Here is a 21,758-nt window from a genome sequence, read left to right on the forward strand (position 1 = left end):
CACCCAGGCCGAGGTACAAAATAGAACCAGGACTCCAAACACCTTCAGGGGCCTCCATTTCCAGCTCTGCTGCCCTCCTAACTGCTTCCTTTTTGCCGTGTCCCAGCACGACAGCCCGCTCTGCTTTCCCTTCCCAGGCTACGTGGCAGAGCACACCACCCGCCACTCCTGTCAAGGACCAGCTGCTATTGGGGGGCAGGTTCTAAAGATCAGAAGTACTCCGGTTCTGATTCCGGCAGGTGGAATAATAAGATTCAGGGAAGGGAAGACCCGGAATAGGATGGAGACCCTGGCGATGGGCTCTGCCAGGGACAGAGACAGAGCTGGGAGGAAGGCCTAGCTCACCCGAACCCACACGGTTCCCAAGATACTAGCAGAGAAAGCAGACTATTTTTCCTAATCACCTATTAGCTGCCAGGCACCAGGCTAATCATTTCATGTTACCTCCTTTCATCTTCATACATAAAAAATTGCTATGAGAACACACTGTTAAGTCCATTTTACAGTTGAGAAAACTGAGTTACATTACCCACCCAAGGTTACCGAGTCTATGGATCTTTCCATCCTACCACACTGTCCCTAGCAGCCAGGACAGGGCCACAGTCAGTAGCATCACTGGTTGTCAAAGTGTCTGCTGTGAGCCCTGGCCAGGCTGCTATCTATCATCACAAGTGACTGTGGAAATGTCCCTGGCTCCAGAAAAACAGGATTCTCAAACATGGCTCATTGGAGCCACTCATTCAGACTCTGCTCAGCTCGAGTTAAATATGACCACTGTCCATGGCTGACGAGCCCCTTGATGGGAGAAGTAGGGCCAGGTGAAAGGCCAGGCAACCTGGTCCCCTGAGACAGGTCAGCGGGTGGTGAGTCAGGGGGCTATAAATGGCCTGTGGCCCCAACCAGCACTGCCCCAAATACTCAGCTGATGAAACCCCTTGTAAACCCCTCTATGTGCCCCTGCCTCACTTGGGGAGGAACATATCGGCTCTCAGGGAGGCGGCCCCACTTGGCAGGCCACTGGACCGGCATTGTGCACGGTCTGTTCTAGTCCTCATGGCCCGGCCTGGGGCCTGGGCTCATGGGCTATATTGAGGGCTGAGTCACCAACCTGCGCCTGGGTCAGGCTGCTGTGACTGGCTGGCTGGGGCCTGAGTCAGGCCCCGATTTATCCTGGAGAGCAACAGTCTCAGGTTTCTGGGGGAAGGGGGGTAAGGAGGGTGCCGGGAACCATCCTTGGCACTGGGCACCCTGCTTTGCTGAGACCATTCACTCACTCCCCCGGGGCCTCATACGAACTGCCTGGAGAGAGAAAATGAGAAGGGAGAGAGAAGAGACTTCTTTCTCCACTCACTGGCTTCCCTCTGAACTCTCCCACCTCAGCGGAGGCCCTCGGCTGACTGGGGGAACATCAGGAAATGCCCACAAAATAGGGCTCTGAGCCACTAGGATTTCTAAAGGAGCCGTTGGCTCCAAGCTGATCCGCTTTACCGCTTTGTCTCCTTCCCAGCAGTTCAGAGAGAGGAAGCCATCCTTTCTCAAATCTGTGATTCGGTATCTTTATTAGGGCCTCAAAGACATCGTTGAGCCTTGAGCTGACACCTCAGGTTAGGTGTCAGAAGTCTACTTTTCCACACACACACACACACACACACACACACACACACACACACACACACAGTTCCCTTGTGAGACCCAGCTACGTGTCATGTGTTCCCAGGAGCTGAGCATCTCTCCACAGGAGAGCTCAGTCTCTCAAGTAGATGGACAGCACTAATGCCCGGTGGTTGGTTTTGGCCATGGGACAAAGGTGGCATGGGGGAATGAGAGTTCTGGAGATAGGGAGGGGGGTGCCAATAGCAGAGTGGAATTCCTGAGCACCTCGTCACAGGCAGCCGACAGAACATGAGCCGCAGGGCCCAAGCTATTTATACCTTGCCTGTCACTATCAGGGCCCCCAGAGCTCCCCCCACCCCCTAAGCCACACACAGCAGGTCTCTTTTCTGTTTCTGGCCCCTTCTCCACTCCTCCCCCTCCCTACCTAATGAGAGGGAAAGAAATCATTTATGGACCCTTTTCACCGTAAGCACTGCCCCCCACAAAACCTCTGAATTTCTGAGTTCCATAATGGGGATTGCCCTCGTTCTGCCCTTGGGAGATAGCCTTCAGAGATGCCCACTGTCCCCTTCCTTTTCACTGGGCCTGGGGGTAGAAGAGGAATAAGGTAGAAAGATTCACCTATAAGGTCCCAGAACCTTCCCAAACTTTAATTATCATACAGCTTGAGTCGGGAGCTGTCTGGCCAAACTTACTTGGTTTTGAAGAATGGGAAAGCTTTGGAAATATGGCCTACAGGGGGTTCCGGGGGATGTAGAATACGTGTATGCTACAGAATGATGAAAATATTTTCTTTTTATATAGGTATATTCTATAGCTCTGTCATCCCAGGCCAGCTTCTTTGAGTGCCTCAGTTTCCTGGCTGTCACCTTTCCTTAGCCTCTAGTCACCCTTCACTTATCCTGAGCCCAGTCCTGCCTAGGCTTCCTGGCTGGCTCCCTTGGACTCTCCCTGCCCACCAGCCCCTGTCACGTTTCCCCTTGGCTGGTCTGGCAGGGCTCTCCCAGTTTCTATCTGGCTAACCCGCCCTTTCACTGGAAGGATCTGCCCTGTGGCCCAAATGGGCACATTGCCCAGGGGGGCTCCCTGGTGCTACAGGCAGAGTCTCCCTTCCCGCTCATCACCTTGGTTGAGTCAGACTTTGGTGGGGAGGGCACGGTGTGACTCACTGGGGACACTTTTCTTGAGCTCAGCTTCATTCTGAGGGGATGAGGCTAGCGGGGATGGTGACAGGGACACTGAGTCAGGGGTGGCCTCAGTCTTCCTTCTGGAACCCCAGGTCTGCGCTTCAAACTAGGCATTTCTACCCGTAAAGTGGAGCACCCACTATCACCACCACCAAGCCTTCTCCCTCATTGGCCTGGGCAGTGTCCTTACTTCCTCTCAGTCTGTCTCTACACAAGCACACACTCTTCCCTTCTCTGTCTGCAGGTGGACGATACGGGGGCTAGGAGCCAGGACTCCCAGGTCCTGTCGATGGCCCTGTCACAAACTAGTCCAGGAAATTCTAACACCTGATGAATGGCCTCAGTTTCCCCATTGATCTCTTTTGTCTCTTTTGGGACGTGAAGGGGGCATATTTCATCTCTGACTGGCAATGCTTAGTTTTGGGGTGTTGGGTTCCCTCCCCCCGCACATTCCAGCTCTGCTCACTACCTCGTCAGCGCAGAGCCCCAGGGACCAGCCCCTCTCTCGGCGGCTAACCCGGGGCCGGGGGCGGGAGCCCCCCCTCGGCCGCTCGGGCGCGTGGTGGGGGGAGGGGGGAGGCGGGGCGGGCGGGCTCGGCGCAGCCCCCACCCGCGGGCCGGGCGGCATTCCTGGGAGGCCGGCGCTCTGACGTGGACCCGGGGGCCGCGAGCGCGGCGGGGGGAGCGCGGCTCGGGGGCTTCTTAAACCCCCCGCCCCGGCCCGGCCGGCACTTCCCGAGCACTGCTCCGCCCCCGGAGGGAGAGGGAGAGAGAGGGAGAAAGCGCGCGGCCAAGGAGCGAGGAGTCCCGCCGAGTCCCGCCGAGTCCGGCCAGCCAGGGGCGCGAGAGAAGTTGAGAGCCGCGCGGCGCCGAGCTGCGAGTCCAGTGGTCGCCCCGACAGCGCCCCGACAGCGCCTTCAGCCCCGACCCAGCCCGCGCCCAGCAGGCAGCGCAGCACCCAGCCCAGCCCAGCCCAGCCCCTGCCAGGATGATGAACAACAGCGGTTACTCGGAGGCCGCGGGCCTCGGCCTGGGGGACGAGGCGGACGACATGCCGTCCACGGAGAAGGACCTGGCGGAGGACGCACCGTGGAAAAAGATCCAGCAGAACACGTTCACGCGCTGGTGCAACGAGCACCTCAAGTGTGTGGGCAAGCGCCTGACCGACCTGCAGCGCGACCTCAGCGACGGGCTGCGCCTCATCGCGCTGCTCGAGGTGCTCAGCCAGAAGCGCATGTACCGCAAGTTCCATCCGCGCCCCAATTTCCGCCAGATGAAGCTGGAGAACGTGTCCGTGGCTCTCGAGTTCCTCGAGCGCGAGCACATCAAGCTGGTGTCCATAGGTCAGTGCGGGCGGGGAGCAGGGAGTGCTCCGAGGACGGGATGGCCCGTGGGGACAGGGGACACAGGTGCCGATGGAAGCGGGGAGCCGAGAGAGAGGGCGGAGAGCAGCCCCTGGCCCCGGGAGGGGACCCTGGCCCCGGCTGTCCAGCCACCGGCGCCGGCCACACGGGTACTGCCTTCACGCCCCTCTGCACCGCGGCGGGGGCAGGGGATGCCGGAAGGGTCCAGAGTCCCCCAGCTTCTCCCACACGCTCCCACCTACTCGCCTTTGCTCATAGTCCCCCTTCCTGCCATCGAGCAACCCCAGCCGTACTTGAGAGGACAGGGCCAGTACCCATTACTGATTCCTGGGGGCATCTCCCCCCAAACAAAGCAGCGGCTTCCCAGCCTCGGAGCAGCTCCCAGGGTTGGAGCGGGCTGAAGGCAAGTTCCAACTACTGCGGATCCTGGGGCTCCGGGGCAGACAGAGAGCCGGTGGCCCCCATGTGCTCGGCAGCTGGGTTCAGGCCCGGGGCCGGGGCAGGCAGGGCCCAGCCTCAGAAACCTAAAAAGGCACTGAGCGAGTGCGGGAGCCTTAACCCCCGCTTGTCCTCTTCCTGCTCAGCCTTTCGGGGAGGGGGTTCCTCACGTCCGTGCCCGGCCCCAGCCCCGGCCCCAGACCACCCCCTAAGCTGAGATTGGCTGTGGCTAACGGGTCTGTGCCGAAGGGAGGGAGGAGAAGGCCTGTAGAAGGGAGGAAGTCATTGAGTGTAACCAGATTTGGAAGGTGTGTCTGTGTTGGGTGGGGGTGGGGAGACACTCTAGGCTTGGGAGCCCAGAGGCCAAGGTTGGACTCTGAGTGGCCAAAAGTTGCCCCTCCCCTCATAGCCCTGTAGTCCTCCTTGCAGGCTGGGGGCCTGGGACAGGCCCTCTACCCTTGTGGTGATCTCTTCAGAGTCCTGCTGTGATTTAAAGGAGAGTCCCTTGAGGGAGTGCGCCCCAGAGTCCCAGGAGAGGAGTTTAACTTGGGGTCAGGTGCCTCTCTGGCCAGACTGCTCCAGAGACTACTCCAGATAATTGAATATCTGTCCACCCCCCACTGTCCCTCAGGGCATCTCTAGGCCTCCTGAATTAGCAGCTGAGGTCAGTCCGGGGCCCTTTGCCCTGTCCAGTCCCCTCTGTAGGCCTTACCCCCTCCTGCCCCAATACTGCCCCCCCACATGCTCTGGCCTGGAAATAGCCCTGCCTCCGTGACACAGCAGATGTCTCTGAGCTTTCCAGAAGGACAAGCCTGAGGACGGCTGGGGGAGGGGCCCTGGTTTGTGTAGTGGGTCTGAGGGCTACGTGAGAGTGTGTTTGGGGGTGGGGGCTGGTCAGAGAGGAGTCGGCCAGCTCTGGGGCCTTCAACCTGTACGGGCCGGGATTTGACAGACGGGACTGACTGTCCCAGGTGGGCTCTCCAGGAGAGAGCTTGGGGCCTCACCACGACTTTATAGGAAACTGCTCTGCCTTCCCCTCCCCTCCCGGCAATGGGGCGGCCGGCCCCTCTCCAGGCCTCAACCTTCCTGAGTGCACCTCTCCCCTCCCCCATGGTGGTGCCTGGCTCCAGCCCTTTGGCTCAGCCGTGGAGGGGCCGGCTCAGAGTAGAGGGGGAAGAAGCACAAACTGGTTTGAGGGCGGGAGGGAAGCGCCTCGGTTCCTGCTGGGTTCCTGCTGAGAGGAAGGGAACCGTTCTCCGTTTGGGCCAAGTGGCTCACTCTCGCTGATGAGATAAGCTGTCAGCAATTCAGCTGCTGGGCCTGAGGCTGAGGGTGGAGGCGAAGGGGCACCAGCAGCAGGGGCTGCCCAACCCTGCGGAGATGTAAAGGGTTTCCCCACCGGGGGTGGCATCCTGCTTCCTCTAGTTCCCTCTGTTCAATGGTGGGAAGGGGCTATCCAGGGACCCTCCTCCGGACATTATCTCAAGACTGAAATTAAGCATCTGGGCACCTGGAAAGAGGTCAAAAAGACTCCCACTTCCCTTTCTAGGAGTGGGGCGGGAGCTGGGAGCTGAGACGTCCACCTGAAGGAGAGGGTGCTCTGCTTGGGTTGAAGGCAGAGTACCCTCCCCCCATCCCAGTCCCCACCACCCCCTCAGCCCCTCCGAACAAAGAGACGCATGAGGCAGCTCTGTCCCGCAGCTGTTCCCCAGTTGCTATTCCTTCTCTTTGAGCCAACAGCCAAGGGAGGGGCTGGAGAGGGCAGCAGCTGTCCCAGCCCCTCCTTTGTCCAGCCCTCTCTCCTTCCCCTCTACTTGGGGCCTGGGGTGGCCTCAGGGACTGACTGTCGGGCTCCTCCCTTTGGGGGGTATCCCCTGGCAGGCATAGAAGTGGTGGCTTGGGGTGCAAGAGAGGAAGCCTGGCTTGAGCCGAGCTCCCCTCCTCTGCCTGGCCTCTGAGGGGGAAAGGAAGAGGAAGGTCACTGCTCCCAGAGTGAGACTCTAGGCCCACCCCTCTCCTGCTCCAAGCCAAAGTGGACCACTTGCTGTCTGGCCCAGGGCCAGTTGCTGGGGAGAAACCTATTCCTGCAGCAAATATGAAGGACCTCCCCCAACCACAACGCCCCCCCACGCCCCCCCTACACCCCCGCCCCGGCCCCCAACCCCAGCAGCCTCCAGGCCTCCTTCCCAGGGATCTGGCTCCAGTTTGCAAGAAGTAATTCTGTAAGCACTGACTTTGGAGGCTGTCAGGACTGTGAGAGGCTGTGTGGCTCTGGGTGTCAAGACGGAGTGAATGTGCCCTGGGCCTGTGTGTTTGAGAGGGAATGCACTGAAGCACCAGGAGACTGGGAGTGAGTGTGTCATGGAATCTGAAAGCTGCCAAACCATTGTGCTGCAGTGGAGCCAGGGGGAGAGGGGGCGGCCTGGGGAGCTGCCGGGGAAGGAAGGATGAATCAGTGAAAGGGTGGGGAAGCCAAAGAGGCCAGAGCCCTGGACCAGAGGGACAGAGAGGCTGAGATTGTTCCTCCTGAGGGCAGGTGGGGGTGGAGTGGAGGATGCTGGGATTGCCCAATGCTGTCCCCCAAGATCTAGGGGGGTCAGAAAAAATCGTGTACCGGGCGTCTTCAGCCCCACCCTTTCCCATCTCTTGGGCAACACCAGTAAACAAGGCTGAGTCTTCCGCCCCCTCCCAACCTCCTAAAAGCAGGGCTCAGGGAAGCTGATGGATTTCAGGCCTGCATTGTTCTTTACGAATGAACTGGTTTCCAAAGATTTATACTCCAGGCCACTCCCTGCTCCTGGATATTTCTTTCTGGCTGTTTAAGGGGAACTAGGCTCCCCAATATCTTGAGGAAACAGTTCTGGTGCATTGTATTCCTCAAAGGAGGGAATGGGTTAAGGGTCTCAGCTTCTAAGACTTGAATCCCCATGGGTGACATTTCCCCTGGCTCTTGTGAAATCCCACTGGCCCCCAGCATTTGAAAACATGTTTTTTTTAAGCCTTAACAGAGCATGTACTGTACCCCTTCCCTCCTCTCAGAACTTTGTTCCAAAAGCCTTTTATGGCCTTCAGAGTAGAATTTGGCTGGAACCGGGTGGGTCCTGCTCCTCTCCAACTTCAGTTTTTTAAGTATCCATTCATTCATTCGTTCATTCATTCAGACCCTACTAAGTTCTAGGCTCTGAGTATAGAAAGATAAAATACAGTGTCTAAAGCGAAAGAATCCAGACAAAAAAGAGTGCATACCGTATAAAACTCTAGAAAACGCAAACTAATCAATAGTGACCTAGAGCAGATCTGTTGTTGCCTGGGAAGAGGGGACAAGGAAGGGCAGGGGGAGGGATCGCAAAGGAGAATGTGCTAGGAAACTTTGGGAAGGGGGTGTGTTCATTATCTTATGGCGACGGCTTTATGGGTGTATACATGTTGTCAAGGCTTATTCAGTTGTACTCCGTAATATGTGCAGTTTGTGGTATGTCAAGCATACCTCAATAAAATGAAACAACACAGTGGTGTCTGCCTCCAGGAGGATATCTATAGCCTAATAAGAGATATCTATAGTCTAATAAGAGACCCACTCGAGTGCTGTGATAGAGGTGAGAGTTTCTGCTGTGGGAATACGTTGAGAAGTAGCCTCATTCCAGGGGAGAAGGTAAGGATCTGTAAAGGGGTTGCCTTCTGGGCCAGGCCTTACAGGAGGGAGAGAATGTGGTAGGCAGAGAAGGGAGTAGGTTCCAGAAGTAGGAGACAGTGGCGGGAGGGCGCTGTGGGCCAGAGGGGTCTGAGCAGTGGAAGATGGGGCCCTCCCGAGCCCATATTGTCTCTTCCACTCTGCAGACAGCAAGGCCATCGTGGATGGGAACCTGAAGCTGATCCTGGGCCTCATCTGGACATTGATCTTGCACTACTCCATCTCCATGCCCATGTGGGAAGATGAGGATGATGAGGATGCCCGAAAGCAGACGCCCAAGCAGCGTCTGCTCGGCTGGATCCAGAACAAGGTGCCCCAGCTGCCCATCACCAATTTCAACCGTGACTGGCAGGATGGCAAAGCACTGGGTGCCCTGGTGGACAACTGTGCCCCTGGTGAGTAGGCCAGCTAGGACACATGGATCCCTTAGCCTGGAAGAAGAGTGGACGAGCTGGTGGTACTGAGGCCACTGGCGGTCAGAATGCATTTCTCAGAGCTGGGGGATCAGGACCACCTGTGGGGCTTCCCCACTTCCCCAGCTGAGAATCAGTGTTGGAGTCAGCCCTTCCTGATGGGTGTGCCAGGTTCTGCAGCGGCAGGAAAAGGTTTAGAACCCCTCATTTTACAGACAAGGACACTGAGGTCCAGAGCGCTAGTGACCTGTCCAAGATCACATAGCTTATCTGTGGCAGAACTGGTCTAGAGCCCAGAGCCTCAACTCCCCGCTCCATGAGCTTCCTACTTTGCCACACAGGCACCATTTCTGCTGAGCTGAGAAAAAAGAAATGTGGTGGGACTTGTAGTAAGAAGGCCAGGAGTTAGACCCAGAGAAGGCTCTGCTTTGTGAAACCGTGGGACAGCTTTGGGAGGGGGCTGCGGCCCAGAATGATATGGGCTGAGGTGATGTGGCACTGCCCCATGGCAGGTGACTCAGCCCTGGCCTAGTCAGGTGGGGGCAGCTCAGGGACCCTGAGAAGACTGGGGCAGCACGGCTGGAGCCCTGCCCCATGTGCAGCTCCCTTTCTGACCCTCATCTCCTGAGAAAATAGGTCTTCTTGCCCCTGGGTCAGTCTGCTCTGCCGGTGGGGAGCCATGGCCCCTTGAGAGAATCCTCTCCCAGCCTGGGGTCAACTAGGGAGCAGGGGGTGGGAGGCAGGGGCACCGGCAGCCTGGGAAGCAGTCCCAGCTGCTGAGCCATTGCCCATGGCTGGTGCGGCTGCCAGCAGTGAGCTCAGCTGTTCTGGCCAGTCATGGATTCCAGCCCTTGAGCCGGCCCTGTCCCCGCCAGTGAGCATCACCCACCCTTCTCCAGGTCTAGCCTAGACCAAGCACCTCCTAACCCCTACACCCCTTTACAAGAGTGACCTGGGGCTGCCTTAGTCCTTCCGCCAAAAGAGCTGGGCACCGGGTCGCCATAGAGGACAATTCATCCTCTCCCAATAGGCCCTTCAATACCTCAGTTTCCACAAGTGGGCATTTGGGATGGAGAGGGAGTCTTATTCCCTAAGGCTGTTGTGGGAAGTGCTTAGAGATATAGGACTTCAGGACAGCTGCGAGGGGACCTTCTAGGGGGTGGGTGTACCGGGGCATATGTGAGACAGGGACTTTGACCTCCTCTGTCCACCCCAAGGCAGGTGAAATGAGGTGGAGGGGCCTGGGAGGGATGCCCTCATGGGGGTCTGGTGTTTAGGGTTTGGTGCTCAGGGTCTGTGCTGGGGCCTGGGAAGGCAGGAGGCTGGCTGGCAGGGCTGGTGCCAGGCTGCGTCAGCCAGGACAGAAAGGCCTCATTGTTGGTGCTAGGGAAGGTCGCGTGCCTCTAAGGAGCAGTGGGCATCCCGGCTGATGGGCCATAACATCAGGGGTCAGCAGGAACCTGGCCGCTGGGAGGGGGTATGAACCCACAGCCTGTGAGGATGACAGATGAGTGCATGTCCTGCCTCTGGCTGACTGCTTCTGCCTAATTGTCGTCTCCTTCACCACCTCTCCAGGTCTCTGCCCCGACTGGGAGGCCTGGGACCCCAACCAGCCTGTGGAGAATGCCCGGGAGGCTATGCAGCAGGCGGACGACTGGCTCGGGGTGCCCCAGGTACACTTGCGGTTGAGGTGCGGGGAGAGGATAGGGGTGAGGGGGCCAAGGGTAGAGGTTGGGTCTGTAAGGATGCCTGGTCGGGATGTGGGTGAGAACTGGGGTTGCTAGGTAAGGAGAGCACCCTGTAACTCCATTCCTCCCCATGGCAGGTGATTGCCCCGGAGGAGATTGTGGACCCCAACGTGGACGAGCATTCTGTCATGACTTACCTCTCCCAGTTCCCCAAAGCCAAGCTCAAACCTGGTGCCCCTGTTCGCTCTAAGCAGCTGAACCCCAAGAAGGCCATTGCCTATGGACCCGGTATGTGTTGAGCCCCTGATGGTCCTCCCTGGGCAGCTGGGTGCCACCAGGATGGATCTCCCTGAGTAACCTGCCTCTGCCTCTGCTCCTCAGGCATTGAACCACAGGGCAACACCGTGCTGCAGCCCGCCCACTTCACCGTGCAGACAGTGGATGCCGGTGTGGGCGAGGTGCTGGTCTACGTTGAGGACCCTGAGGGCCACACTGAGGAGGTATGGAGAGGCCTTTGGAATGAGAGGGATTAGTGTGACATTGGAACCAGAGGCTACAGGCCAACAACAGGAATGGCCTAGAGATGGCTGCCAGAGCCATCCACTATGCTGGAGAGCGGGGGAAGCTTTACCATGGGGGCCGCCAGGCTCTGTGGGGTCAGCAGGGGATACAGCCACTGTGACTTCCAATCTTTTCCCTTCCCAATAGGCCAAGGTCGTCCCCAACAATGACAAGGACCGAACCTACGCTGTCTCCTACGTGCCCAAGGTCGCTGGATTGCACAAGGTATCTACCCACGGGCCCTCCCCCACACTCTCCATTCCATTCACATCCTAGGCTCTGGCTGAGTGGACCCCCCCTCTCAGCTTACACCCGACTCCAGGGCGGCAGCCACCTACCTCCCACCCTCCTTAGCTCTGCTCTGCCCCTTTGCCACCTCTCAGAACTGTTCTCCTTTTGAAGCTAACCTTTGACCCCTGACCCCCAGGTGACCGTGCTCTTTGCTGGCCAGAATATTGAACGCAGCCCCTTTGAAGTGAATGTGGGCATGGCCTTGGGGGATGCCAACAAAGTATCAGCCCGTGGGCCTGGCCTGGAGCCTGTGGGCAATGTAGCCAACAAACCTACCTATTTTGACATCTACACCGCAGGTATAGATGGGCCTCTGGGGGCTGTTAGGTGGGCAGCCCCTGACTGCATGGGGGGTGGGTGGGGGATCGGGTGGTCTCAGGGTAAGGTAGCTCTGAGTAGCTGTGTATGTCCAGAGTGGGTGCTGACAGCCTTTGTCTTTGGCAGGGGCTGGCACTGGTGATGTTGCTGTGGTGATCGTGGACCCACAGGGCCGGCGGGACACAGTGGAGGTGGCCCTGGAGGACAAGGGCGACAGCACGTTCCGCTGCACATACAGGCCTGTGATGGAGGGGCCTCACACCGTGCATGTCGCCTTCGCTGGTGCCCCCATCACCCGCAGTCCCTTCCCCGTCCACGTGGCTGAAGGTAAAGCCCTTTCGCCCGTCCCCACAATCATCTTCACCAAGGCCAGGACACAGAGAGAATTGCCACCAAATTCCGGGTCTGAGGATTTATGGGAAATGAAGCACTAAATTCAGTGGTGGGTGGGGAGCCAGCTGAAGTCTTCACATGGGCAAAAGAATAGCCAGGGAGTGGGGCTCTGGAGAGACCTCATCCTGATCATCTCCCTACCCCCAACGCCCGAGGTGGGTCAGGGGACCACAGCAAAGGTTAGCAGACAAGTGCCACCTTGGAAGGGTTGAGGGGGAAGTGCCAAGGCCACAAGGTAGGGGCATATATGGTGAGCACAGTGAAGGGCCCTTCCCTGTCTCTCTTTGCTCCACTCTGTACCCAGCCTCTGCCATGCCTTTGTCCCAGGCAGCATCGACGCTGAGAGCCTAGCAGAAGTTCCTTGTAATAGGCCTGATAGGGGCCTGTGCCTGGCTCCCTGCCACGCGTGGCTCTCAGCAGCCCTAGTTGTGTTGGGGGTACCAGGGAGCACGGAGGAAGCTTGCATGAGGCAATGGACTTGCGAGGGCGTCAGGAGGAGTGTACACAGTGAGGTGGGGGATGAGTGGTGAGGGGCTGAGGCTCTGTTCAGGACCCCTGAGCACCCTCAACCTCCCCTCTCCTCTTCCCCCCAGCCTGTAACCCAAATGCTTGCCGAGCCTCTGGGCGGGGCCTGCAGCCCAAAGGTGTGCGTGTGAAAGAGGTAGCTGACTTCAAGGTGTTCACCAAGGGCGCTGGCAGTGGGGAGCTCAAGGTCACAGTGAAGGGGCCAAGTGAGTGCCAGGGCCCTGAGCAGGAGATGAGGGTAGGGGTGGTGGGGGTGCAGGTGGTGGGGTTGGGGGAGGAGGGAGGAATGTGGCCAGGGGCTCTGACCCCCTGAGAGCCATGACAGCCGGCACAATGCCCCCTGGAGAGACTCCAAAGAGACACTGACCAGAGGCGGGGTGGGACCTTAGGCACACCAACTCCTCTCTGCCTCAGTTTCCCAAGCTGGGAATGGTCCGCTCTGCCCTTGGGCTGGGCCTGGGTCCCCAGGGCTCCTTGAGAGGATCGAGGAGCTGGGACTTGTCCACTGATTCCCACTTCCTGCATCTCCTCAGAGGGCACAGAGGAGCCCGTGAAGGTGCGGGAGGCTGGAGACGGTGTGTTCGAGTGTGAGTACTACCCCGTGGTGCCTGGAAAGTATGTGGTGACCATCACGTGGGGCGGCTACGCCATCCCCCGCAGGTAAGCACTGTGCACCCCTGCCTTCCTGTCTGGGCCCTATAGGGTGGTAGGAGGGAGCCAGCTGCCTGGGACTCTGCAGGAAGAGAGGAGGGGGACTTCTGTTGGGGACACTTCTCAACATTGACACCGGCTCCCTCTTTGTCCAGCCCCTTTGAGGTACAGGTGAGCCCAGAGGCAGGAGCGCAGAAGGTACGGGCCTGGGGTCCCGGTTTGGAAACCGGCCAGGTGGGCAAGTCAGCTGACTTTGTGGTGGAGGCCATTGGCACGGAGGTGGGGACACTGGGTAAGTGGTTGGGTGGCAGCAGGTGGGAATGCTGGGGAGTGGCGTGATGGAGGGACACTGGGGAGTGACCGGAGGTGGGAATGTTAGGGCGTGTTGGGATGAGACAAGGAGATGGGACTCGGGGGCCACTGGGGTGGGGTTCTGGGGGACCGACAGGATGTCCAAGCTGCCTGTAGTACTTTCTGATCCTCTGCACCTTGCACCCAGGCTTCTCCATCGAGGGGCCCTCACAGGCCAAGATCGAGTGTGATGACAAGGGAGATGGCTCCTGTGACGTGCGGTACTGGCCCACGGAGCCTGGGGAGTATGCCGTGCATGTCATCTGCGATGATGAAGACATCCGAGACTCTCCCTTCATTGCCCACATCCAGCCAGCCCCACCCGACTGCTTTCCCGACAAGGTGCGGTCCTAGCTCCTGCACACCAGCCTGGGATGGGGCGAGCAGGCCCTCCTCTAGTCTCCAACCCAGCCCTCCTCTCTTGCCCCTGCTCAGGTGAAGGCCTTTGGACCTGGCCTGGAGCCCACGGGCTGCATCGTGGACAAGCCCGCGGAGTTCACCATTGATGCCCGTGCAGCTGGCAAGGGAGATCTGAAGCTCTATGCCCAGGTGGGACATTGCTCCATGTCACTCTCCTGGGCAGGACCCTGGGGGCGGGGAGGGAGGTGAGAGGCAGGGGCCTCCAGGAATCACAGGATTCATTCTCATGGGTCCATAAGAACTATGGAAAATTTTAAATTTTATATTTCTTTACTAATAATCTTAAAAACATAACTTTATCAGAAACATGTTTTTATACTAATAACTTGTGATTAAAAGATAATTTGAGTAAGATATTAGTTTCCTAAATTAGTTTCTCAAATTGGTGTTCATCGACCCCTAGAGGTTAATGAACATATCTTAAGTCCAGGAAGAAGATTCTACTTTAAAATGTTCGTTATTCAATTTTAGGAACATTGCTTTAGCTCAGCCTCTCCCATGCTAACACATTTCAGAGACCTAGGCTGGGAGAGCAGGCCACGCGGATGGCCAAGGGCCCGGCCCCCTGACTCCCAGGGTGCACTCTGGCCGTCAGAGCATGTGGCACTCGGCTCCCATGGCCTGAGGTCTGGGCTGGGAAGGCCCCCGTGTGTAGCGGTGGGTAAGGAGGACGGCCTGAGGCCCACAGAGGGTGCCAGTGCTCTGAGGAAGCACAAGCCCTCTAAGGACCTTGCTTGGTGACGCCCACAGGACGCCGATGGCTGCCCCATTGACATCAAGGTCATCCCCAATGGCGACGGCACCTTCCGCTGCTCCTACGTGCCCACCAAGCCCATTAAGCACACCATCATTATCTCCTGGGGAGGCGTCAACGTGCCCAAGAGCCCCTTCCGGGTGCGTCCTCCTTGCCCTGACCTTACCCACCTCCTGGGGCCCCAGAGGGCGAGTGGAATCTCTTGCACGAGGTTCCACCCGTGTTGGCTGTCCCTGGGCCCTTGTCTCCACTCCCCACCTCCGGGCCCCCTTGCAGAGGCTGACAGTCCCGCTAAGGCTGTGGCGGGTAGTGCTGGGGAAGGGGACGGGCCTCGAGGGAGGTTCACTGTGCTGAGCATTGACCCCTCCCCACAGGTAAATGTGGGAGAGGGCAGTCACCCCGAGCGCGTGAAGGTGTATGGCCCTGGCGTGGAGAAGACGGGCCTCAAGGCCAACGAGCCCACCTACTTCACTGTGGACTGCAGCGAGGCAGGGCAAGGTGCGCCTAGACTGAGAGTGGACGTGGGGGTAGGGCCCGGCGGGGTCTGGCCTGCTGAGGCTAGTACTCTGGCCAGGACTCTACGGGACTGGTCAGGCGGGGGAGGTTGTTCAGCCCCCGTCTCATGGCCTCATGCCTCCCCTCAGGCGATGTGAGCATTGGCATCAAGTGCGCCCCTGGTGTGGTGGGCCCTGCAGAGGCTGACATTGACTTTGACATCATCAAGAATGACAATGACACCTTCACAGTCAAGTACACACCCCCAGGGGCCGGCCGCTACACCATCATGGTGCTATTTGCCAACCAGGTACCCACTCTCAGCTTTCGGCAGTCACCGGTGGCCTATACCACTGCCCCCAAGTCTATGCTGGCAACTGGAGATGCTGTCATTGGGGGAGGGGGGGACAGTTCCAAGGCCATTGATTGAGCACTTCCTGTATGTGGGTAACGTGCCTCAGAGGAAACAAAGGGCGCTCTTTCAGAGGCTGTCCTTGCCCACCCTGACCAAACTTTGTCTCCATCCAGGAGATCCCCGCCAGCCCCTTCCACATCAAAGTGGACCCGTCTCACGATGCCAGCAAGGTCAAGGCTGAGGGCCCTGGGCTGAACCGCACAGGTGAATGTCTGGGCAGGGACTAGGCAACTTGGGGTTAGGTGGCCACCAGGCCCTTACCTCCGTCTCGGGGTGGCTCCACAGGTGTGGAAGTTGGGAAGCCCACTCACTTCACAGTGCTGACCAAGGGAGCCGGCAAGGCCAAGCTGGACGTGCACTTTGCCGGGGCTGCCAAGGGGGAGGCTGTACGGGACTTTGAAATCATTGACAACCACGACTACTCCTACACCGTCAAGTACACGGCCGTGCAACAGGTGCGCCCTGCCTCTTTCCATGCTCCCGGCCCTCCTGGCGGACAGGGTTCTGGGTCCCCTTCCTTCAGTTTCGTAGGGTCTGTTCTGGATCTTGGCCCCTTTCCTGCCTCCCATTCTCTCTTGATGTGAATCTCTGAGCCTCAAGTCCACATGTTGCCAGGCTATATCTAAGCCACCCAGGTCTGACCTCCTGTTGTACCCCATAGGGCAACATGGCAGTGACAGTGACCTATGGCGGGGACCCCGTCCCCAAAAGCCCCTTTGTGGTGAATGTGGCGCCTCCACTGGACCTCAGCAAAGTCAAAGTTCAAGGCCTCAACAACAGTAAGTGGGGCAAGAGCTACTCTGGGCGTGGGGGGCGTTTGGGGTGGGCTAGAGTCCCTGCTAATGGTGTCCCTTGCCCTCTATGCAGAGGTGGCTGTGGGGCAAGAACAGGCATTCTCTGTGAACACACGAGGGGCTGGCGGTCAAGGCCAGCTGGACGTGCGGATGACCTCACCCTCCCGACGACCCATCCCCTGCAAGCTGGAGCCTGGGGGTGGAGCTGAAGCCCAGGCTGTGCGCTACATGCCCCCTGAGGAGGGGCCCTACAAGGTGGACATCACCTACGATGGTCACCCCGTGCCTGGCAGCCCCTTCACCGTGGAGGGGGTCCTGCCCCCTGACCCCTCCAAGGTGAGGAGACAGAGGCTGATGGGAGCTAGGAGGGGGTTTATAGGGAAGGCGGATGAGTCACAGGGGCAGAGATCAGAGGGCCTTACGTCCCAGAGTGGGCACAGCCAAGGACCCAGGGCTGAGGCAATCCCTACCCCAGGACCTGCCTTTGAGACAGCTTAGTTATTAACAGCCTAGCCCTGGATCGGACCTGGACTTGAGTTCCAGATCCACTAATTGGAACAAATGATCTAATCTCTCCGTCTCTGTTTCCTCATCTGGAACTGTTATGAGGACTCAGTCTGTAGTAGCTGCTACAGTTGAAGGTGCTTATCGGGGTGGGGAGCCATGAAGGCCAGGCCCAGGAGAGGCCAGGTATAGGGAACCCATATATCTGTTTCTCTCTCTAGGTTTGTGCTTATGGTCCTGGTCTCAAGGGCGGGCTAGTAGGCACCCCAGCACCGTTCTCCATCGACACCAAGGGGGCTGGCACAGGTGGCCTGGGGCTGACTGTGGAGGGCCCCTGTGAAGCCAAGATCGAGTGCCAGGACAATGGTGATGGCTCGTGTGCTGTCAGCTACCTGCCCACAGAGCCGGGCGAGTATACCATCAACATCCTGTTCGCCGAAGCCCACATCCCTGGCTCTCCCTTCAAGGCCACCATCCAGCCTGTGTTCGACCCAAGCAAGGTGCGGGCCAGTGGGCCAGGTCTGGAGCGTGGCAAGGCTGGCGAGGCAGCCACCTTCACAGTGGACTGCTCAGAGGCGGGTGAGGCTGAGCTGACCATTGAGATCCTGTCAGATGCTGGCGTCAAGGCCGAGGTGCTGATCCACAACAATGCAGATGGCACCTACCACATCACCTACAGCCCCGCCTTCCCCGGCACCTACACTATCACCATCAAGTATGGCGGGCACCCCGTACCCAAGTTCCCCACCCGTGTCCATGTGCAGCCCGCTGTCGACACCAGTGGAATCAAGGTCTCTGGGCCTGGCGTGGAGCCTCATGGTGAGTGAGACAGAAGGATCCAGGAGCCTGTCAGATTGTCAGTCAGGGAGCCAGAGGAGTCAGCGGGGTGGAGGAAAGGAGGGCCAAGGGCCTAGAGTGCCAGCATGGGGTGAAGGGAGGGCTTTGGGGCAGCCTTGGATTCCTTAGTTTGCAGACACCCCAGAGAAGGAGCTAAGGGCAAGGACAGGGCTTGGAGCTTTGCCTCTGCTCTCGTGGCGAAATTGTGTCCACTCATTTTTGGGGGAGGTACTCAACTTTCGTCAGCTCTCATCAGCTTTTCCTGATCTGGAAAAGCTAAGAACCCTGCTCTAGAGGGTACAGAGGGACACTTTGGGATCGAGATGACCCTAGGCTAGGCATGAGGGTGGAGGTGCAGAGGGACCTAAGACCCAGATCTTCCCTCTAGGGGTCCACAGCCTGGTGGGGTGACTGATGTGAATGGAACGTCACCATGTGGTGAAGGGAGCGAAAGCAGGGGCTGTGGGAGGCAGAGCCTGCGACTCATGGGGGCACAGGGGTGGCCAGGCTCTAGGAAGGAGCAGCCTCCGGGCTGGGGAGAGAGTTGGGGATCAGCTACTACGTGAAGGCTGATCCCAGCCACACTGAGCTCTCCTCTCCTGGGACCCAGGTGTCCTGCGTGAGGTGACCACTGAGTTCACTGTGGACGCAAGATCCCTAACAGCCACGGGTGGGAACCACGTGACAGCTCGAGTGCTCAACCCGTCGGGTGCTAAAACGGACACCTATGTGACGGACAACGGGGATGGCACCTACAGAGTGCAGTATACAGCCTATGAAGAGGGTGAGGGGCCAGCCTGAGCCGGGATGGTGGGATCTGATCCCAGCATTCTTGGGGGGACCGGGTGGTGGGGCACTGCACACCCTGACCTGCTCTGCATGGATGCTTCTAGGTGTGCACTTGGTGGAGGTGCTGTATGATGAGGTAGCTGTGCCCAAGAGCCCCTTCCGAGTGGGCGTGACCGAGGGCTGTGACCCAACTCGAGTCCGGGCCTTTGGCCCAGGTCTGGAGGGTGGTCTGGTCAACAAAGCCAACCGCTTCACTGTGGAGACCAGGTATTCTCTCCCCTTCCTAACTTTGACCTTGACACTGTGTCCACCCTGATCCTAGCCCTCGCCCGACTCCTTTGTCCTCTGTGGGTGCCTCAGCATCTCCATTCCCTATCAAGGGTGACCTAGGAGCAAATCTCCTCGTATCCCAGATCAGCCAGGCCCCCAGTGGCCTGCTCTCCTCCCTCCCACCTCCATCCCTACCCACTGGTCCTAGCAGAGCTGATGGAGATGTCATCTTGCAGGGGAGCCGGCACTGGAGGCCTAGGCCTAGCCATTGAGGGCCCCTCGGAAGCCAAGATGTCCTGTAAGGACAACAAGGATGGTAGCTGCACGGTGGAGTACATCCCCTTCACTCCTGGAGACTATGATGTCAACATCACCTTTGGGGGTCGGCCCATCCCAGGTGTGCAGGGAGGGTGGGTAGGGCTCCAGGTGGGCAGTGGGATGCCTGCTCAGTGGGTGGGAAACTGGAAGGAAGCAGATGTGCAGATTCATCCCTAGAACAAGATGACCAAGAGCCACGCCAGTGGGGAGGACACAGAGTGGGCAGGCATGGGCGCTAAGGCCATCTCCAGAGGAAAGGCAGTGGGTGCTGTTGATGGGACCACCCCTCCAGCCATCCACCTCACGCAGGACACCTGGGTCCCACCTGGCCCTTTGCCTAGAGCACCGGACCTCATGGGTTCGGTCACTCAGCCACAGTCCAGGACATTCTCACTGGCTCAGTGAGGACAGTCTTGTGCCCTCTCGTTCTCTCTCTGCAAAGCCGAGAACCCCTGCTCTTCTGTAGGCTGAGCTGCTCAACAGTTTTCTCCCCCTTATCTAATTTTACTATCGAAAATGTGTTTTCTTTTAAAAATATTCCATTTTTAACTTTTTATTAACTTAGGAAGGCCTTCTTTCAGGCCTATGGCCCAAACGAGTGAGGTTTGCCCAGCTTCAGTCTGCAGTCCAGTTTATTTATCCTCGTTTATATTTTCTTAGCAAGTTTCTTAGCATTTGCACATTTCGATCTGGCCTCCTGGAGGCATTTCAAAGGCTCCCTCCTGGTTCCTAAGTGTCAGAGACCCCTCCTGGCAGGTGCATAGAAGCTCATGTCCTTTTCTTCCCAGGGAGCCCGTTCCGAGTGCCGGTGAAGGATGTGGTAGACCCTGGGAAGGTAAAGTGCTCTGGACCAGGGCTGGGGGCCGGTGTCAGGGCCCGGGTACCCCAGACCTTCACGGTGGACTGCAGCCAAGCTGGCAGAGCCCCCCTGCAGGTGGCCGTGCTGGGCCCCACAGGTATGAAAAGTCTGGGGCAGTGTGGAGGGAGGTGGGATGGGGTGCCAGAGTCTCTGCTGACCCTGCTCACCTTGCCCAGGTGTGGCCGAGCCTGTGGAGGTGCGTGACAATGGAGATGGCACCCACACTGTCCACTACACCCCAGCCACTGATGGGCCCTACACGGTGGCTGTCAAGTATGCTGACCAGGAGGTGCCACGCAGGTGAGGATGAGCTTCGGGCTCCCATGCCCTGCCGAGCTCTGGGCCTCTCCTGCTAGGCCATGCCTGCAGGCCACTGCTGGGCCCTGGGACTGCCCGTCCCACTCATCTCAGCCCAGCCTGCTCCTTCTCTGGGCTCCCTACCTGTCTCTGTCCTGGAGGCAGCACAGCCCCCAGGGACGTTCCTCAGGCTTTCTCACCATGTAGCCACAAAATTAATACCTAGGGAAAAGGCAGGAGGCAGGAGAGGGCAGCCTCTACACCCTCCTCTTTAAATAAACCACAGCATCTTCCTTGGGATGAAGAAGTGTTCGGGCTCTGTCAAGGGTGTCCCCAAGTGACCCTCCCCAAGACTCGGGATGTAATCTGGCTCCTGGGAACTGGTCCGTCCTCCCTGCTCTATGGAGTTATCCCTCCTGCTCATGTCTGTGGGGACTCCTCACAAATGAGATGGGGTGTCCCAACCCAACCCCCAACCAACTGCCTATCTCTTTTGCCCCTCCAGCCCTTTCAAGATCAAGGTGCTTCCAGCCCATGATGCGAGCAAGGTGCGGGCCAGTGGCCCTGGCCTCAATGCCTCCGGCATCCCCGCCAGCCTGCCTGTGGAGTTCACCATTGATGCCCGGGACGCTGGGGAGGGCTTGCTCACTGTCCAGATCCTGGTGAGTCCATGCTCAGCCTACCTCCCAGGTCAGGCTCTGGGGACAGGCAGGCCTTGACCTCTGCTTCTCCCCCAGGACCCTGAGGGTAAGCCAAAGAAGGCCAATATCCGGGACAACGGGGATGGCACGTATACTGTGTCCTACCTGCCGGATATGAGTGGCCGGTACACCATCACCATCAAATACGGCGGCGACGAGATCCCCTACTCACCCTTCCGCATCCATGCCCTGCCCACTGGGGATGCCAGCAAGTGCCTCGTCACAGGTGGGCACCTACCCACTTCCTCTGCCTGCTCACTGTCCAGCACCCCTCACAGCTCTTCCAGGTTCCTGGCCCAGTGTCCAGGGACCCGAGAGCCTGCCCCTCCCACCCCCTGGCCCCCAGCTCACTCCTCCTGAGTGCTACACTGCCTCATACTGTTCTTTCTTTCCAGTGTCCATTGGAGGCCACGGCCTAGGTGAGTGGCCGATCTCTTCTCTTCCTGCTGTGGGCTGAGGTGGTGGGGGCAGTTGGGTACGGAGCAGGGCTGGGCACACTCCTCGCAGATCCCTGACAAGGCTCTCCTGTGTGGCAGGTGCCTGCCTGGGCCCCCGCATCCAGATTGGGGAGGAGACGGTGATCACGGTAGATGCCAAAGCAGCAGGCAAGGGGAAGGTGACGTGCACGGTGTCCACGCCGGATGGGGCAGAGCTCGACGTGGACGTGGTTGAGAACCACGACGGTACCTTCGACATCTACTACACAGCCCCCGAGCCGGGCAAGTACGTCATCACCATCCGCTTTGGAGGCGAGCACATCCCCAACAGCCCCTTCCACGTGCTGGTAAGTGCCACAGCCGAAGCAGGACTACATGGTGTC

The 21,758-nt window shown here is 58.7% G+C and overlaps 1 protein-coding gene across 2 annotated transcripts in view; it reads left to right on the forward strand.

Moving 5' to 3' along the window:
• Positions 1-3,449: 3,449 nt before the first annotated feature.
• The window catches only part of FLNC (filamin C), a 27,338-nt gene continuing 9,029 nt past the window's right edge, over positions 3,450-21,758 (forward strand). The window contains exons 1-27 of one of the 2 annotated variants that reach the window (XM_011357197.2): positions 3,450-4,144; positions 8,441-8,689; positions 10,283-10,380; positions 10,533-10,683; positions 10,777-10,895; positions 11,104-11,181; positions 11,384-11,546; positions 11,692-11,892; positions 12,552-12,689; positions 13,017-13,143; positions 13,290-13,426; positions 13,634-13,827; positions 13,921-14,034; positions 14,656-14,799; positions 15,034-15,157; positions 15,304-15,464; positions 15,683-15,773; positions 15,855-16,024; positions 16,231-16,348; positions 16,437-16,699; positions 17,089-17,686; positions 18,315-18,488; positions 18,598-18,760; positions 19,000-19,160; positions 19,870-20,037; positions 20,117-20,240; positions 20,743-20,876. In XM_011357197.2, the coding sequence (XP_011355499.1) occupies positions 3,790-4,144; positions 8,441-8,689; positions 10,283-10,380; positions 10,533-10,683; positions 10,777-10,895; positions 11,104-11,181; positions 11,384-11,546; positions 11,692-11,892; positions 12,552-12,689; positions 13,017-13,143; positions 13,290-13,426; positions 13,634-13,827; positions 13,921-14,034; positions 14,656-14,799; positions 15,034-15,157; positions 15,304-15,464; positions 15,683-15,773; positions 15,855-16,024; positions 16,231-16,348; positions 16,437-16,699; positions 17,089-17,686; positions 18,315-18,488; positions 18,598-18,760; positions 19,000-19,160; positions 19,870-20,037; positions 20,117-20,240; positions 20,743-20,876 (4,717 nt within the window). In that variant the 5' untranslated portion in view covers positions 3,450-3,789. Of the gene's footprint in view, positions 4,145-8,440; positions 8,690-10,282; positions 10,381-10,532; positions 10,684-10,776; positions 10,896-11,103; positions 11,182-11,383; positions 11,547-11,691; positions 11,893-12,551; positions 12,690-13,016; positions 13,144-13,289; positions 13,427-13,633; positions 13,828-13,920; positions 14,035-14,655; positions 14,800-15,033; positions 15,158-15,303; positions 15,465-15,682; positions 15,774-15,854; positions 16,025-16,230; positions 16,349-16,436; positions 16,700-17,088; positions 17,687-18,314; positions 18,489-18,597; positions 18,761-18,999; positions 19,161-19,869; positions 20,038-20,116; positions 20,241-20,742; positions 20,877-21,548; positions 21,555-21,758 lie in introns of both variants that reach the window. The other variant, XM_011357198.2, reaches the window with a different exon arrangement.

This window comes from Pteropus vampyrus, unplaced genomic scaffold (assembly GCF_000151845.1).
Source record: "Pteropus vampyrus isolate Shadow unplaced genomic scaffold, Pvam_2.0 Scaffold33, whole genome shotgun sequence".
In the NCBI taxonomy this organism is placed as follows: Eukaryota; Metazoa; Chordata; class Mammalia; order Chiroptera; family Pteropodidae; genus Pteropus; species Pteropus vampyrus.